The sequence below is a fragment of the Anguilla anguilla genome, chromosome 5 (assembly GCF_013347855.1).
Source record: "Anguilla anguilla isolate fAngAng1 chromosome 5, fAngAng1.pri, whole genome shotgun sequence".
Lineage (NCBI taxonomy): Eukaryota > Metazoa > Chordata > Actinopteri > Anguilliformes > Anguillidae > Anguilla > Anguilla anguilla.
Genome location: NC_049205.1, coordinates 3,329,674 through 3,345,392, shown reverse-complemented (window position 1 = coordinate 3,345,392; position 15,719 = coordinate 3,329,674). Strand labels below are relative to the sequence as shown.

General features: G+C 46.1%; 1 protein-coding gene across 45 annotated transcripts in view; it reads right to left on the bottom strand.

Moving 5' to 3' along the window:
* The window catches only part of LOC118227313 (receptor-type tyrosine-protein phosphatase delta-like), a 333,188-nt gene that overhangs the window by 11,893 nt on the left and 305,576 nt on the right, over nucleotides 1–15,719 (bottom strand). For 34 of the 45 annotated variants that reach the window (XM_035417571.1, XM_035417614.1, XM_035417570.1 and 31 more), the window contains 6 exons: nucleotides 15,652–15,693; nucleotides 15,018–15,115; nucleotides 12,728–12,851; nucleotides 9,924–10,099; nucleotides 7,306–7,425; nucleotides 6,744–6,898 (listed from right to left, as the gene is read on the bottom strand). In XM_035417571.1, coding sequence (XP_035273462.1) covers nucleotides 6,744–6,898; nucleotides 7,306–7,425; nucleotides 9,924–10,099; nucleotides 12,728–12,851; nucleotides 15,018–15,115; nucleotides 15,652–15,693 — 715 coding nt within the window. The remainder of the gene's footprint in view (nucleotides 1–6,743; nucleotides 6,899–7,305; nucleotides 7,426–9,923; nucleotides 10,100–12,727; nucleotides 12,852–15,017; nucleotides 15,116–15,651; nucleotides 15,694–15,719) is intronic. The other 11 variants (XM_035417591.1, XM_035417597.1, XM_035417594.1 and 8 more) reach the window with 1 other exon arrangement.

Here is a 15,719-nt window from a genome sequence, read left to right as displayed (position 1 = left end):
GCAAGCAACTGCGTCAAAGGGATCTGTGAAGCGACATATTTTTCGTTGATTTCAGCTTCCTCCAAATCTGTGACATTGCACGAGAGTGGAAAGGGGACCTTTGATTAAACCCGCTTGTCGAAAAAAAAGAATATTTTATGTATGGACAGAATTTACACTGAAGACAAGGCGATTTCCACACCGCTGCTTGAACTTGTCATCTACTTCTTCAACCAGCATCCCAAAAAACACACTTGTGTTTAGGGACAATGTCAAAGCAGAACACTGAAATATTTCTTAATGAAAACTGAAAAAATGGCTCTCATAAACAGTGCATTCATGATTAATCTTAAAATGCACTTGGACATCATCATTGGACGGCTGTACTGTATATCATCAATCCAGCTACTTTCCTCACTGTGTCGGATATTAGAATCCTATTGGCCTTCCATCGTACAATGAGCCAGCCTGGTACCAGCTCTACAGTTGGAAAGGGGTATAATGAGCCAGCCTGGTTCCAGCTCTACAGTTGGAAAGGGGTATAATGAGCCAGCCTGGTACCAGCTCTACAGTTGGAAAGGGGTATAATGAGCCAGCCTGGTACCAGCTCTACAGTTGGAAAGGGGTATAATGAGCCAGCCTGGTTCCAGCTCTACAGCGGGAAAGGGGTATAATGAGCCAGCCTGGTTCCAGCTCTACAGTTGGAAAGGAGTACAGTGAGCCAGCCTGGTTCCAGCTCTACGGTGGGAAAGGGGTATAATGAGCCAGCCTGGTTCCAGCCAGTAGAAATCAAATTAAGTAGCAGTAATGGTAATGGATTAATCTGATGCTACTCATAGGTGCAGCTTGGCTTTCATATGGCGGTGATCCTGGTTGTCTTAAATGCCTCAAAAAAAACTCAAAGCACTAGATTTTCATGCCCCTCGGGTTCAATTGCAATAAAAACTCAAATGTTATTGCAATAAATCAACAAAATACTCAATTCTCCGCAGGAGAAACAAAGTAGGCTTCAGAGACTACATTCGCGTTTGAGCCACAGCTGTTTCCAATCCTCGTAGAGCATCATATTTCCACATCAAATACGAGAGAATTCCTTTATTATTAATAAAAGCAAAGCAGCAGTGGAGTATATTGGTCTCATAAACTGTAATGCTATTGCAGCTGTCATGGCGATGAAGAAATTATGAGGAGTTTTGCACAAAAAAGATTCTGGAGAAAAACATTCGAGCCAGGCATTGTTTGGTGCGTTTCTTTGTTTTGTGATTTGCGTCTGAACGCTCAGTGAAATTTATATTGGGCATGAATACCCTTTAAAATATCTTTTTGCTGAATTGGACTATTTTATTGATTGTAGTTAGTGCAGACGTACCCCAGATATAGCTATTTATCTTTAGTCTTTCAGAGCACAGTGCACGAACACTGAAGCTATTCTCTACCAAAAACATTAATGAATATTATTAATTCGGGTAGCATGGGGGTACATTTCTGCCTCAGCCAACAAGAGATGCACAAAAAATGTGCTCTTGCACCTCAATTCCAGCATTTCCAAGAACACAAACACGACAGAACAGCCGAATATGGAAATCTTCCGAAAGGTAGCTCAGGGGGGCGAAGACCCAGGCTGGTGTTTTAACGAGGTGAAGGCAGCGGGCTTTCGAACCCCAAACCGTGGCGAAACGAGAGCCAGTTTTAGCCTGTTGCCTTACATCACACCGGTCTCCTTCACCAGAAGCTCTCATACAGAACAGCTTACACCGAAAGACAGACCACGGTTATGTGAACAGCAGTGCTCTTCATTACCATTATTATCCCTAATAAGAAACAAAACAAGCAAAAATAGAACTCCTAGACCTGCCTAACAGTATTCCCAAGCCGAGCAATAAAAGCAGTAAATATAATTTAACTCATGCCGACCTAGAATCACAACAACACAGAGTGTGAGGAATGCAGGATGATAACACATTAAACACTCATACAGTATTCACTGGGTGCTCCACAGGCCCGTCTGGATGGACTTCCTCTCACACCACATCCATCCCCAGCATGCATGGGCCCCCCAGAGGTGGAGATCACACGAGATCCATGCTGCTCAGCTGGAGCGGGTCAGGATGTCCTTTAAGAATCCCACCCCCAATACCCACCCCCACCACCCTCCCTGCTGCCCCCCCCCCCCACCCCAGGTACCAAGACTCCCACTCTGCTGAGGTCACACGAATAAGCACCCCCCCCCCCCCAAGCAGATGGCCGAATTCCTTCCCACCAAAGTCACCCTCTTGAGGTCACTCTACGGAGCCCAGCGCCAACAGCTGTGCTCTCCCAGGCCGACTTCTGAGTCTCCTCTACTCCGGCCTCCTCCCCCGCCAAACCGCCATCTCCGTGCCCTGCTTCTGCACTAGTGAGTAGACAGGGGGGATCAAACTGCCATCTCCGTGTCCTGCTCCTGCACTAGTGAGTAGACAGGGGGGATCAAACTGCCATCTCCGTGTCCTGCTTCTGCACTAGTGAGTAGACAGGGGGGATCAAACTGCCATCTCCGTGTCCTGCTCCTGCACTAGTGAGTAGACAGGGGGGATCAAACTGCCATCTCCGTGTCCTGCTCCTGCACTAGTGAGTAGACGGGGGGGATCAAACCGCCATCTCCGTGTCCTGCTCCTGCACTAGTGAGTAGACGGGGGGGATCAAACCGCCATCTCCGTGTCCTGCTCCTGCACTAGTGAGTAGACATGGGGGGATCAAACCGCCATCTCCGTGTCCTGCTTCTGCACTAGTGAGTAGACAGGGGGGGATCAAACCGCCATCTCCGTGTCCTGCTCCTGCACTAGTGAGTAGACAGGGCGGAGGTCAAACCGCCATCTCCGTGCCCTGCTTCTGCACTAGTGAGTAGACATGGGGAGATCAAACCGCCATCTCCGTGCCCTGCTTCTGCACTAGTGAGTAGACATGGGGAGATCAAACCGCCATCTCCGTGTCCTGCTCCTGCACTAGCGAGCACACGGCGGTGGACAGACGATCAGATTAGCGCTACGACACAGCGTTACGTCGCGGCCCGGCGGCGTGCGCTTCTCTGGGCTCGGCAGGCCGGCTGAGCTTCCTGTGGAAGGGCTCTCAGCCTGTCAGCTGTTACAGCGCACTGGAGCGTTATTCAGCAGCGGGCGGACAGCGGACGTACGGCGCGGGTTTTTCTCCGACGCGCCGGAAGGTAATTGGCAGGATGTTTCTCTTTTTATGAGCCACAGAGGGGCATCGCACCTCAGAGGCGCTCGATCCGTGTTTGTGTGGAAAAGATGGCTCCGGGTTTCATTAACGGGCCTGCGGGTTCGCATCCAGTAGGAAGCGACTGTGGCACAGCCGGGGCGGCGGAACGCGGTGGGCAGGTGTGAAATCACATCCGCCGCTCGGACAACACGGAGGAGAAAATGACTGCAGCTCTCGCAGTCCGGGAGCAGGGGGGGGGGAACGGGGTCGGGGACAGGTCTACTGCCGCCCCGCCCCCCCCCCCCAGCCACGTGCCCTGCTTCTTCCTCTACGCTTGTTTGTTATTTGCGGTACCTCCCGGGTTTCTCCTGGTTTAAATTCAAATTAAACAGCTCAGACAGATTAACCGAATGCTGGCAGTTGCTTTTCACACAAATTCAAACGTGGTCCTTTGGCTCCTAACGCGCTTTGGTTCCCGAGGACTGAAGGAGTGAGAGGCACAGACGTCCCTAAAACACACAGCGGGCCGCGCAGCTAAAACGACAAACGCGCAGGAGTGTGTGAAAGACGTGAAGTCTATGAAACCAGATGTCGATTTTGCCGTAATGCGATCCAGCAGTTGTTGCTGATTGTGCTGCTGATTGGACCAGACAGAACCCTGCTCCGCCACAGTGCAGTGCATGCTGGACCTGTCTTTTTTATTGACCTGCAGCGATCAATCTTAGCTGATGCACTTGCTCACTACGGCACTGCATTCCATTTCAACAGTCCTGCCAAGAAACTTGGAGCAGCTGGGAAGTCTCCTCGCAACTCAAAAACTACTTGGGACAATTATTAATAATAATAAAACATCTAGCCAGATGTTTAAAACTAAAGCATTCAATCACCCTCAAAGCACAAGTACACATACGTATATGAACAAGCATATGCACAAGCACGCACACATACATACACATATGTACACACACATACACTTGCACACAGGCACACCCACACACACACACACACACACACACACACAAATGTGCATAATTGAAATTAAAAAAAGGCCTCTTGAGTGCTGGGTTCAATTTTCATGGTCGATGACAAGTCATGCTTTGTCTAAGGCGTCATCACGTCGAACATAACAGTGCTGAAGTGTCGCTGGCTTTTTCATACGCTGTGTGCTGAGAGTGCTCGCTAATAACAGTAATTAATGGTGAAGAGGCCCTCCAAACCGCAGTGTGGGAATCTGCATTGACAGCACTCTCATGTCAAGATGCCATCTCATTGTCCCTTTGTGTTAATGCACACTCTTCCAGCCGGGCCTAAATGGCTCTGCTGTCTAGGTGAGAGGTCCAAAGCTTTAAAAAAAAAAAAAAAAAACCCCCACACACACACACACACACACACACACACACACAAATTGAAACCACTTCAGGTGTGGCCCACACCAGTCGTACACAAGTGGGTGAAATTAATTTTCTGCCCCCGATTGAAGTACCGTAGGTAGGTTAATTAAGCGCACACACAGGCTTAACCATCTGCGCGGCGGTGTTCCGTATAAAAAATATGCACATGAAAAATCTTACTTTAGTCCATTCCATCAAAACTGTAGTATTTTATGGATACACTAAAATACCTCTCAGCTTTAATGTACAGAGAGTGTATCTCTCGGCTTCTCTTTCTCTTTCTTTCCTTGCCCTGTCTGAAATCTCATACACAAAGCCTGCAGTTACACACACGAGAGGAAACGACGACATCGTCAGCCGTCTCACATCCGTAAACGCACGCAGAAGACCTCGTTGCGTTCCGGTCAGGTTCTCCCGCGTTCATCTCCGGACGGCTGCCCTGGCAGAGCTGACTGGGCCTTGCCTTCCGGGGAACAGCGATGGCGGCTGATCGCCCGCTGATCGCTCGCTGATCGCCCGCTGATCGCCTGCTGATCGCCCGCTGATCCTGTCAGCTTCCGCGCACAAACGCATTTCAACAGCAGCCCCAGTGCATCCGATAACCAATCAGACGCCAAGCAAAAATTCATGTGCCAAATTGGGTTAATTTTTCAAATGAGGAGATAGATCAGAACTGAGCGCAATTCTTCTTCTTCTTCTTCTTATTATTATTATTATTATTATGTTAATGACAGTATATGCTGGAGCAGCCAAAACAATAACCTCCACTTGAACCTTAATTTCTGTCGGGCATTCATCTGCAAAAGCTCTCCCTCGAGGTAATGGTGTCTAAAGTAAAGGTATTAATATCGGAAATTTGATGAAACGCGCCTTCATGCGCAACGAGAAATCCATATCTCAAGATACGCATTGGCGACGTCGGTGCGTCGCACGCTCGTGAGAACCTCTTCGCTCAATCGACTGGAGGCAAGACGAAGGAGAGCAGAGAACCGCTTGCTGTGTAGCGCTAACTGCGCACAAAAGAACCCCATCGATTAACATCAAATGTTCAGTGAATCCCTGGGCTGGACCACACACGGCACAGCCAGGGGCACCACCAGAGATTTTGGGCCCAAAAATGCCTCACTTTGGGCCCCACCACCCCAGAAAATCCTATGTTCTCCCCCCCCCACACACACACACACACACACACACTTATGGCTCCCCTGAACACAGTTATTACGTTTGAGAATAAGACAGCAGCACAATGGCTTCACAAGTTGCAGTCCATTGCAAAGACCTTTTCTTTTTTTTTTTTTTTAGTTTTAACATTGACTAAAACCGTTTTTTTTCTCCCCCTTAATGGTTTTCAGCTTGGGAGCACTTTATCTGATGGACAGGCAGGGGAATGAGGAGGCACATCTGCCGAAAGACTGAAAAGACTCTCGCATTCCGCATGGCTGAGATATACAGACATTCAGCTGAAACCCGCTACCGCAAGGAACTCCATTTAACGTCTGCATGTGTCTGAATCTTCCTGAATCCCTTCCATTTTCCCTCCGAGCTAACCCCTCCCTGGCAGCGAGACTGTCAACCGGGCCGGCTTCGACGTCGCTGTGAGTGACAACGTTGGGAAAGCTAACCCTGTCTCGCAATCTGAAGTCGTTCTTTCATCTGTTTGAGATTCTTTTGCCCAAGGGCATGCTGGGAAAACAGGAGTGTTTGTGCACAGTCTCGGTACATCGCGCGACGGGAGAGAAGGAGGACGCTGCAGAAGGGGCTGGCATTCGTCATCCTAACTCTCTTATCTGCTTCACCTGCCAGAGCCAACGATTCGCTGAGACACATCTACCCTTTGAGTGACCGCAGACACAGACACTAGCGTCAGTATTCCATTCTCGCCTTCGGCCAGTGGGCGTGTCAGGAACATCCGTAACCGAACGTTCTAAATGATGATGTCACAGTCGCTGTTGATAACGGTTGGCCCGTTGTAGAAACAAGGACTGCTGGCTGTGATGAACTGACTCTCGTACACACTGCAATCATTTAAATAAGTTAGATTAAATAAACATATTTTTACAAAAATCATCAGATTCTCATGATGGAAGCACTGCGACGGTAGTCTCAGCACGTATGTTGTGTTGTTTCAGGAAACACAGCAGCGTGTAAACAGTGGACCGAAGCGCTCTCTCTCTTTACCTGCAGTGCACCACCATGGGCCCAGCGTCTGGGGGGTTACAGGCCTTGACCCGCCGGAGGAAGGCCAGGAAAGGGGTGGGGTGCTCGGGGACCCCGTGGTCCGGCCAGGCAGTGAACTGGAACTGCCTGACCTCCCTCTTTTCACTCGATCCGTTCTGAGGGGGGAGAAAAAAGAGAAAAACACCAGAATGAAACAAAAAAACCTGGAAGAAAGCGTAGTTTTCAGCAGAGTGGTGAAGAAGTGAATCTATTGTTATAATAATCTATTATAGCGAGTGTATTTTTTTATCTGAGTACAGGATTAAATGCACTTTAGTGCCAACTTAGAGAAATAAAACAAGACCAGGTCAAAACCTAGTATATGGCTGGACCAGCCGACCCATGGTGTGACTTCATAATTCGGCCGACCAATGGTGTAACTTCATCACTCACTCAGTCACAGACATTTGCGTTTGTAGGGCTGGTCCCACTGTTGCGGTCCAGCCAAAAACACAGCTTAACACAGCCGAACCCACCCGATTTCTTAGTATGAAAGGACGCCGATTTTCCCTTGTTGACTCACCTTGTAAAGAGCGAAAGTCCTCACGCAGTACGTCGCTAGCTCCACCGTGTCAAGCAACGTGACCTGGATCAGACCGTACGTCTCTGTCCCTCTCGTGGGCCAGTACTGGTCACATTTAACCTGGGGCAGATTAAATAAAAGCACATCAGTATGCATGTACAATTAAAAAGAAAATTCACCAGAAAAAAAAAAGAAAAAAGAACCCGGCAAGACTGCTTGCGTGAATCCGTCTGCTAGCCCGTTAGCCGGTTTCAGAAAAAAAGCTTTTTTTTGATTGCCGTTTTCATTACAAGCACATATTGCAGGGTATTTGCAGTACGTCTTCCCTAAGTCTCTGGGAATAGCCCATTTGAGCAGAGGGAAATGGACTGCCAATAGCTGATTCTGCTGATTTATACACTTTCACACCGGAGAGAACGGCCCAGAACATTCCGCTGATCCAGACGACGTTATTTATTGGACTGACAGACTCTATAATTACGGCCTTAACTGCCGTTTTCGAATCGCGTTTAAGATGCTAGTTTATTGTGATTATACTGTTTCGTTGCCCAGTGAACAACCAATAAACCAGCGCTCCATTACGGTATTACTGTTTCACTGCCAAGTGGAAACAAATTAATGCCTGGTGTAAATAATAGCCTTTTGAAAACAGACTGTCTGCAAACCCATACGTTTTCCTAATACACACAAAAAGTTACTAAATAAGGCCAGACAGCTCAAACTTAAAAAGCAATACTTATATGATCAAAACAAAAGAGTGAACGATAAATGGATCAAGACTTGATTTAACCCAAGAAATATGCAAACGATATAGCTAATGCTATGACTTGAAATGACTGTTGAAGAGTAGAATGACCAGCATGAAGTCTTTTTACCTGGTCATGAGGAAACACGTTCTCTCATTGCGCAATGGAAAATGACAGGACCGTGATATAAACAGCATTTTTCAACGCACGTCAACCCCATACCACATTTCTGCCCTTTGCTCTCGAAACGACAGCTATCAGTGTCCTGCTTTCTCACTATCCTGATCCTGCACTTGTGCGTCAGAAGTCACTTCTGTAAGTCGCACTGGTGGCTAAATGCCTAAAAGTAAATATAAATGTGCTAAATACCATAATGTAGATGCAAATGCTTATTTGAGTAAACCGTGAGTCATTTGTGTAGGCTGCAAGCTGCAATGCATATGACTGTACACCAAATCAACATCAAAATTTGTGCTTAACCCTGTAAAATGGCAGCCCAAGCAAACAGTAAATAAATCACACTTTTGCTAATTTAACTGTTCTGGTGACATCCGAATGTATTTTTAATTACGAACAGCATTTTGATTTGTTAGATCACGTCACAGTGCTGCCAGTTAACAGGATGAAAGCATGCCATTGGCTGGCGGTGCTGGTGAGGGCGTGTCCAAGGCCTAGCTCCGCCCGTTTAGTGCACATACAGAGGGGCTGGTGAGACAGGGGAGGACGTGCAAAAACTAGCGATCCCCGAAAAAACTGCGGCGAAAAAGACAAACAAGCCTTCAAACACGAGACACGTGGCACGATTAAAAAAAAAACAAAAAAAAAAAACATTTGGAACAAAATCAAAAACGTCTCTCAAGAATCAGTTCTGCTGCGAGGGCTTCTCAGGTAACCGCGGAGAGAGAATGGGTCGGACGCACCCGTGTACTCCCCGCTCCAAATCGCCACTTTTAATTTCAATTATACACTCTGAGAAAAGGAACATTGGGAGCCTGTCAAAACCATGCAATTATGTGTTCAGACACACTCCAGCGTCAATTCAGTGCGCTTTATTTAAGAACCATTTGCACTTGCCACACGTTATTTTTTGATAAAAAATGTTATATATATATATATATATATATATATATTGTGCTGCATGTAATGTGTCTATTTTAAAATAACGGATTCAGCATGCCGTGTAGTGTGGAGAATGGGCCAGTGAGGTCTGCATTCATGTACATTTAATAAAAGAAATAAACAAGAAGGCAACAGAATGCGTGACTATTTATCTGGTGGAACAAAATGAGAGATTTCTTGCCTTGGAGTAGAAATAAGAAGGCATCTGATGAATGGAAATTCATGAAACAAGAACATAGCATGAGCTAAAAAGGCAAGATGTTAAAAACATGAAAGAGACATCAGGGCTGTCTGCAGAGGAGGCAGTTCCATTCCTGAAGGGCCAGAGTGTGCTGGACTGTGGCTTCACCTTTATTAGTTAATTAGCTTTTAGACAACAAGCCGCAGTTCACTTGCAAATTAGAGCACAGTAAAACGCTTGAGACAGGGACAACAGGACAGCCACCAGCTGTGAGTCACGGGCTCGTTTAGACCAAATAACAGATCACACAGATCAGCGGGCTTCAGAAACATAATTAGCAAGGGGAGGAGGAGGAGGAGGAGGAGGAGAAGAAGAAGAAGAAGGAAAAGAAGAAGAAAAAAGAGAAAAAGAAGAAGGAGAAGAAGAATAAAAAGAAGGAGAAGAAGAAGAAGAAAAAAAGAGAGGAGGAAGAAGGAGAAGAGTAAGAGTAAGAAGAAGAAGAGGAAGAAGAAGAACAACAACAACACCACACATTCAGCTGGCATTATGTCCAGTAGGTGCTGGCTAATTACCCTCGATCTTTCCTCCAGCTTGGTCATCATGACGATGTTGGCGGTGTGCTGCTCCCAGATCATCCTCCAGAAGTCGCCGAAGCTCTCGGGCAGGGAGCCCTGGGTGGCGATGTAGGCGTTCTGCTTCCTGTACCCGTCGACGTAGTTGGCGTTGATGTAGTCGCTACCCGGGATGCCTAAGCGACAGGGAACAAGTTCAACACTTTATTTATTTACAGGTCAGGAAGAGGGGAAGACCATGTGGCACAGTCTGCGGGCTGACTGTCTCTCAATGATTACACAACCACCCCCCCCCCCCCATCCCCCTCGCCCTCCACCCCGTGCGGATGAATATAAATAAATACAAGGTTTAGGAAGAGGCTACAACAATGGATTTAAACCTTTTAATATTGGGACCCAAATTAGGAATTTAGTCCCTTTTCGGGACCCATTAAACATGCACACTAGCATAGCCTAGAGGACTAGAACCCACCTCATCCTCATACACACCCATTATACCCATTATTTTTGGGTCCTGACCCACAGTTTTAGAAGCACCGGGCCACAAAAACTGACACGGAACACGGAAACCAGACGCGGCGGCCCCTGAGCAGAAGCAGCGGTTCGGAGAACGCCGCTCGGGTTCACACACCCAGGCTACCGCCGTTCGGCCTATTAAATCACTCCAGCGCTCAGTCCGCCCGCCCCAACGCCGGGACCACTCCAGGCACTTAGCGGTGACTAACACGCGCTGATTGTAGGCTCGGCTTCTGCTCGAGTGTCTTAATCAGGCCGCTCATTGTACTTTCAGATATCAGGGGGGCACAGTTTCGTCAATTGCTTCATAAAAAAGAAGAAGAAAAATGTCACTGCAACCATCAAATATTTTTGATGCTGAGACTGTTGAAAGGGCATGACATTTATCCCCCTCCTTTTGAAATATTATGATACCATATGATTGCCTGTTTTTTATTTTTTGATGACTAAAGTGTCTGAGTTGGAAAAAAAAGACACACACACGCTTGGTGTTGTGCTGAAAGTCTTTCTCTCGTCATAGACACGGCAGCAAGCAGATAAACAAACACGTCTCTGTTTGGCGTGGGGGCTGGGGCCTTCACAGTCGATATTTAAAAGCTGGTCTCCTCTCAGGCCCTGAATTGTTCAGTACTGCGGTCTATGTCTAATTAAATAAATAAATAAATAAATAAATAAATGAACTCCCCGGTATCTTTCCCTGTTGCTGGGAGAAGCTGTACTGACAGCATGTTAGAGCGTTTGGACTCCAGCTCACGCGTGGTGTGCCAAGATAAGCCCTGTATGCACGGGATAAACCTCCCAGCACCCCCTCCCTGCAACAGGCACCCCCCCCCCCCCCCCATCCCCGCTCACCCCCCCCCCCCCCATGCCCACTCACCCCCCCGCCCCCCTCCCCCCCATCCTGCTCCTCCCGCTCACAGGTAGCTTATTTGCAGGAAACAGCCCTGATTGGTCTCCGTGGGCGGACTTGGCCAGGGGATTAAGGCAGTTCTTTTTTTTTTTTGAAAAAAAGGGAGAAAATAATAATTGGCGCGCTTTAAAATAATGAGAAAGATAAAAGATGCCAGCTGCAGTCACGTCTGAAAGGCTGTCTGTCACAGTGGGTAGGAACTGGTCTTTCAGACAGAGTCTGCCTGTTGATCTACTGAATCTGACTTTACTTTGTTATGGAAAGCGCTTATTTTGCTTATCTTTAACAAACAGTACTTCTACTACTACTACTACACTATTAAATTTCAATAACTGAAACTAGACAGAACTGAACTAACTGAGCTAGACTTCATGTTCATGGCTATGGATAACTGATGCTTAATGAGAATTGTATCTTATCGGACCTGCGCTCCGTAGTCGACATTGAACGAGATCCATCTATTTCAAGACAGGAATTGGACACGACCATTTTACCGCCGAGGCTGAAAACAATTTCGGGGAAGGTAGCTTTATCGAACAATTACGAAGACGCTCGGAGAAATTACTAAATAAGCCCCGAACGTAAGCAGAAGAAATCCCCGTAGCCCACTGTCCTGCTAAATGCCAGCGGAATGCCCTGGAAACTGGTAGCAATCTGTACACAAAGCACCTGGTGAGAACCGCGATCTGTTCACGCTCAGCGAAAGGAACGCATTAACGCTAAGCTGTCCTTTCATTGGTGGCTATTGTACTGGGAATGAAACGCATAAAGGTATTCCGCGCATTTATGTGTGTGTGTGCGTGTGCGTGTGCGTGTGTGATTTTTCTATTCTTCCATGCATTTCATTTTCATTTTTTATATATTTTATATATTTATTTCACACACTGAAATACTGAAACACTGCCAGAAATCTATTTTACTGCACGTTGGCTCTCCTTTTGTGCAGCTATCTGGCTCAAGCAGATTCTAATTTTGTTTCTGTTTTTATTGAAAGGAATTTTTTTTTTCTTTTTTTTTTTAATTACAAGGCTTCTGCAAGCTTGTTAAACACCAAATTTATATTAGTGACCATACAGAGGAAACCTACCCGCTGTTTGTTGCCTGTGCCGGAGCCTATCCCAGCATGCATTGGGCGAAAGGCAGGAATACACCCTGGACAGGCCGCCAATCAACCGCAGTACTTCACGATTACACCAATAAAAACGTTTTTGTGTATTACTTTCTTTTGTAGGCGTATTACGCAGAGACTGGCATCTGCATTCAGGGTGTTGGTGATGGAGTGGAGAGCAGCTTTTGGGGGGGGGGTCGTGCTGAGGCTCTGAGGCAGCTTCAGTACTACGCACGGTCACAGGCGAATCAGGCGCAGGGGGGCGTTTACCATCGATGGCCGACAGCAGCACTCGGGAGTGGTCGTACGCGATGACGTTGGCGTATCTGTTCTTTGGCTTGTTCACTTCCAGGTTGGAGTTCTCCCATGTAAACTGCTGTCCCGGGTCGATGGACTGCAAAGAGACACAGCACAATAAATAAACATGAACAGAATCCAATTACATACATTAAATGAGGGCTTTTAACTGGCTTTGTTAAATGATCAAGATCAGATGTTTCTGACCTGTTGAAAAATGAAGGACAGACTGACCCAGACAAACTTTCTCAAAGTCTGACCGTACAGATTGTCTTTCTCTGAAATTTCACGTTAACCCTGCACATAGTCATGCTAAAATCACCAACTGAAAACCTCAACCTCAATTTTGAAACAACCCACCCAGTCCTCTATTCAGCACCATTTTATAAAAATGACGTATTGCAGATATACAAGATAATCTGTCAGAATTAAAGTGTCTTTTGATGATACAGTACATTTGGGTTGAAATCATGTTGACAAACTGAAAATACAGTACATAGTATATGGTTCATAGTACATTGGTGAAAATAGGCCTCGAGGTATTTTGGAGCTGAACATGTTTTTACGCTTCTTTCCAACAATAATGATAAATGTCGGTTAGATTTAATTTTGCGAAAAAAGGAAAGCCTAGGCCTCAATCTTCGTGTTTAGTTTCTCTGAGATTAAACGATCCATTAAAAAAATGAGTTTTTCCCACGACAGAGAGAGAGAGAGAGAGAGAGAAAGAAAGAGGGGGAGAGATTTTGAATACAAGCTAAATTAAAAATCTGTTTAAGTTGGAGACTGCTGTGCAGATATATCTCTTTCATGAGATGTTTCCTCACACAGGAAGAAAGGCTCCATCACATCTGGTCTCTCAAGGGTGAAAAGCAACTCCAGGAAGAAGGAATTCTCCCGTTTCAGTCCCTGCATGGCAATTAGAGAGCGCTGGAACGCTCTCCAGGGTTTAACAGAAGCCCAGGCAGCTCAGGCTCAAGGGACAAGGTCAAACGCAATTTGAGTATTTTTGCAATGCGCAATTATGTCTTTGGAGTGAGCATCGATGTGCTTCATAGCCATCGCTGCCATGTGCGTCTGGATTTCTGACCACAATTACTGTCAAGGCCCGCACAGGAGAATCCATCACACCCCCATCCTGAGAAGATCTCCTGCTTATTAACTGAGCTCTTTTTTTTACAGGGTATCATGGGTTATTATGTTTCACACACAAAAAGAAAAAAAAAAACCCCAGGAGGTTGGTTGGATTTACAAACAGATTTTCTTTCTCTTTACTGGTCACACACATACATACACACACACACACACACACACATACACACACCCGCGCACACACACAAACAGAAATGATCTCATATGGAGTAGAACTAATGTGCAGCGTTTAAAATAACATGTCAGATATATGGAATTATGCATGAGAAACAGTTATATTGATTTTTTGTATTGCCCCAGGCTTAAGACTTAAATGTGACTATTTGTGAATCCTTAACTGCTTCACAACCATATGTTTTTTTTGTTTGTTTTTGTTTTGTTTTCACATCTTTTGAAATTGATGGAGAGCGTCAAACTCAATGAGGGCAAAAACTTAAAAATAAAAGAGGAAAAAGACCACATTCATTACTGGAGTGTGCGGCAAGGCACACCTCAGGAATCTCAGACGGCCCTAGCCTATGTTACCCTTTCAAAATTAAATGGGGGGGGGGGTGAAGCTGTTGTTCTGGGGTGAGGATGTTCCACCGTTTCAGATCGAACTTCGCATTCACACCCCGGGGGGATTCCTGCTTCCATGGGCACCATCTGGCACAATTTAACGGGTCATTGGACCAACCTCGCCCCCTCCCCAAAAAAAAAACGGTGTTTGAAAGCTTGGGTCTGTTGCAGACCGGTGAAGTTTAGGCAACGAGAGAGACTTTGAACGCAAGCTTGAGAGACAATACTGATTATTAAACCACAGAAATCATCATAGCCCAGAGCGTTTGTTCTTTTTCTCTCCTGTTTGCGTGAAGCATCAAAAACTGTTTGTGTCTCAATAGACTTCTAAACAACAAGTGAGAAAACTTCTGACACAAGTTTTCCAAGATTCAATCAATCCAGCCTTAAACTTTAAAATCAAGCTTATTTTTCAACTTTTATATTAGTAGACTTGCTTCTATGATTGATTAAAATCCATCTGGCCTTAAAATGGGTTTGTCGTTTTTGAAGGACACAACACTACTTGCTTATCCTAGGTGCCACTGAAGCTCAATGTAAAAACTGGAAATTTTACCTCGTACTCTTGAGAAAACTTCAAGTTGTCATTCGCTTTCAGCCGTTCCAAATGGTCTGTGAGCTCCGTGATGGGGATTGGTGGGTGGCTGACCATACCTGCCAATCAGAGAGGCAGAACAATTTGAGTGACGGACGGAAGCCGACCGGAGGGGGGGGGGGGTCGACGTGAAAAAAAGGAGGATTTATCAAAAGCAGCAGGTGTGTAAAGTAATAATGGAAAGGTGAAAGTTGTTAGGCAGTCAGGTTACTCAAAGCAATCGCATGCTCACGGCACATGACCACTAAAGCCGATGGAGAATCACCAAGCATACGTCCAAAGCGAACATTCCTGGGTGTGAAAGAAAATGTCATTAGCGTCAAGCAGCGGGAAAAAGTTAGCATGGCAAAAAAAACAAACAAACAAAAAAAAAAAAAAAACCCCCAAAGTTAAGGCCCGAAGCCAGCACCTGCTTTTAAGTAATGACAATCACTGTCATTGCACACTTCACCCCCTGCAATGGATGAAATGAGTAAGGCGTAGATTAGATGGCGTGAGAGTAACTAACAAGCCTAAAAAAAGGAAGGAGACGGAAGAAGGGCTTAAGAACACCAAAGAGGAGAGAGTGACGTATGCATAAACAAGACCAACTAACTTGGCGTATGGAGGTTACCGGGGTAACCGGAGACACCTGTACCTGTGGAGGAAATGGCGGCATACAGT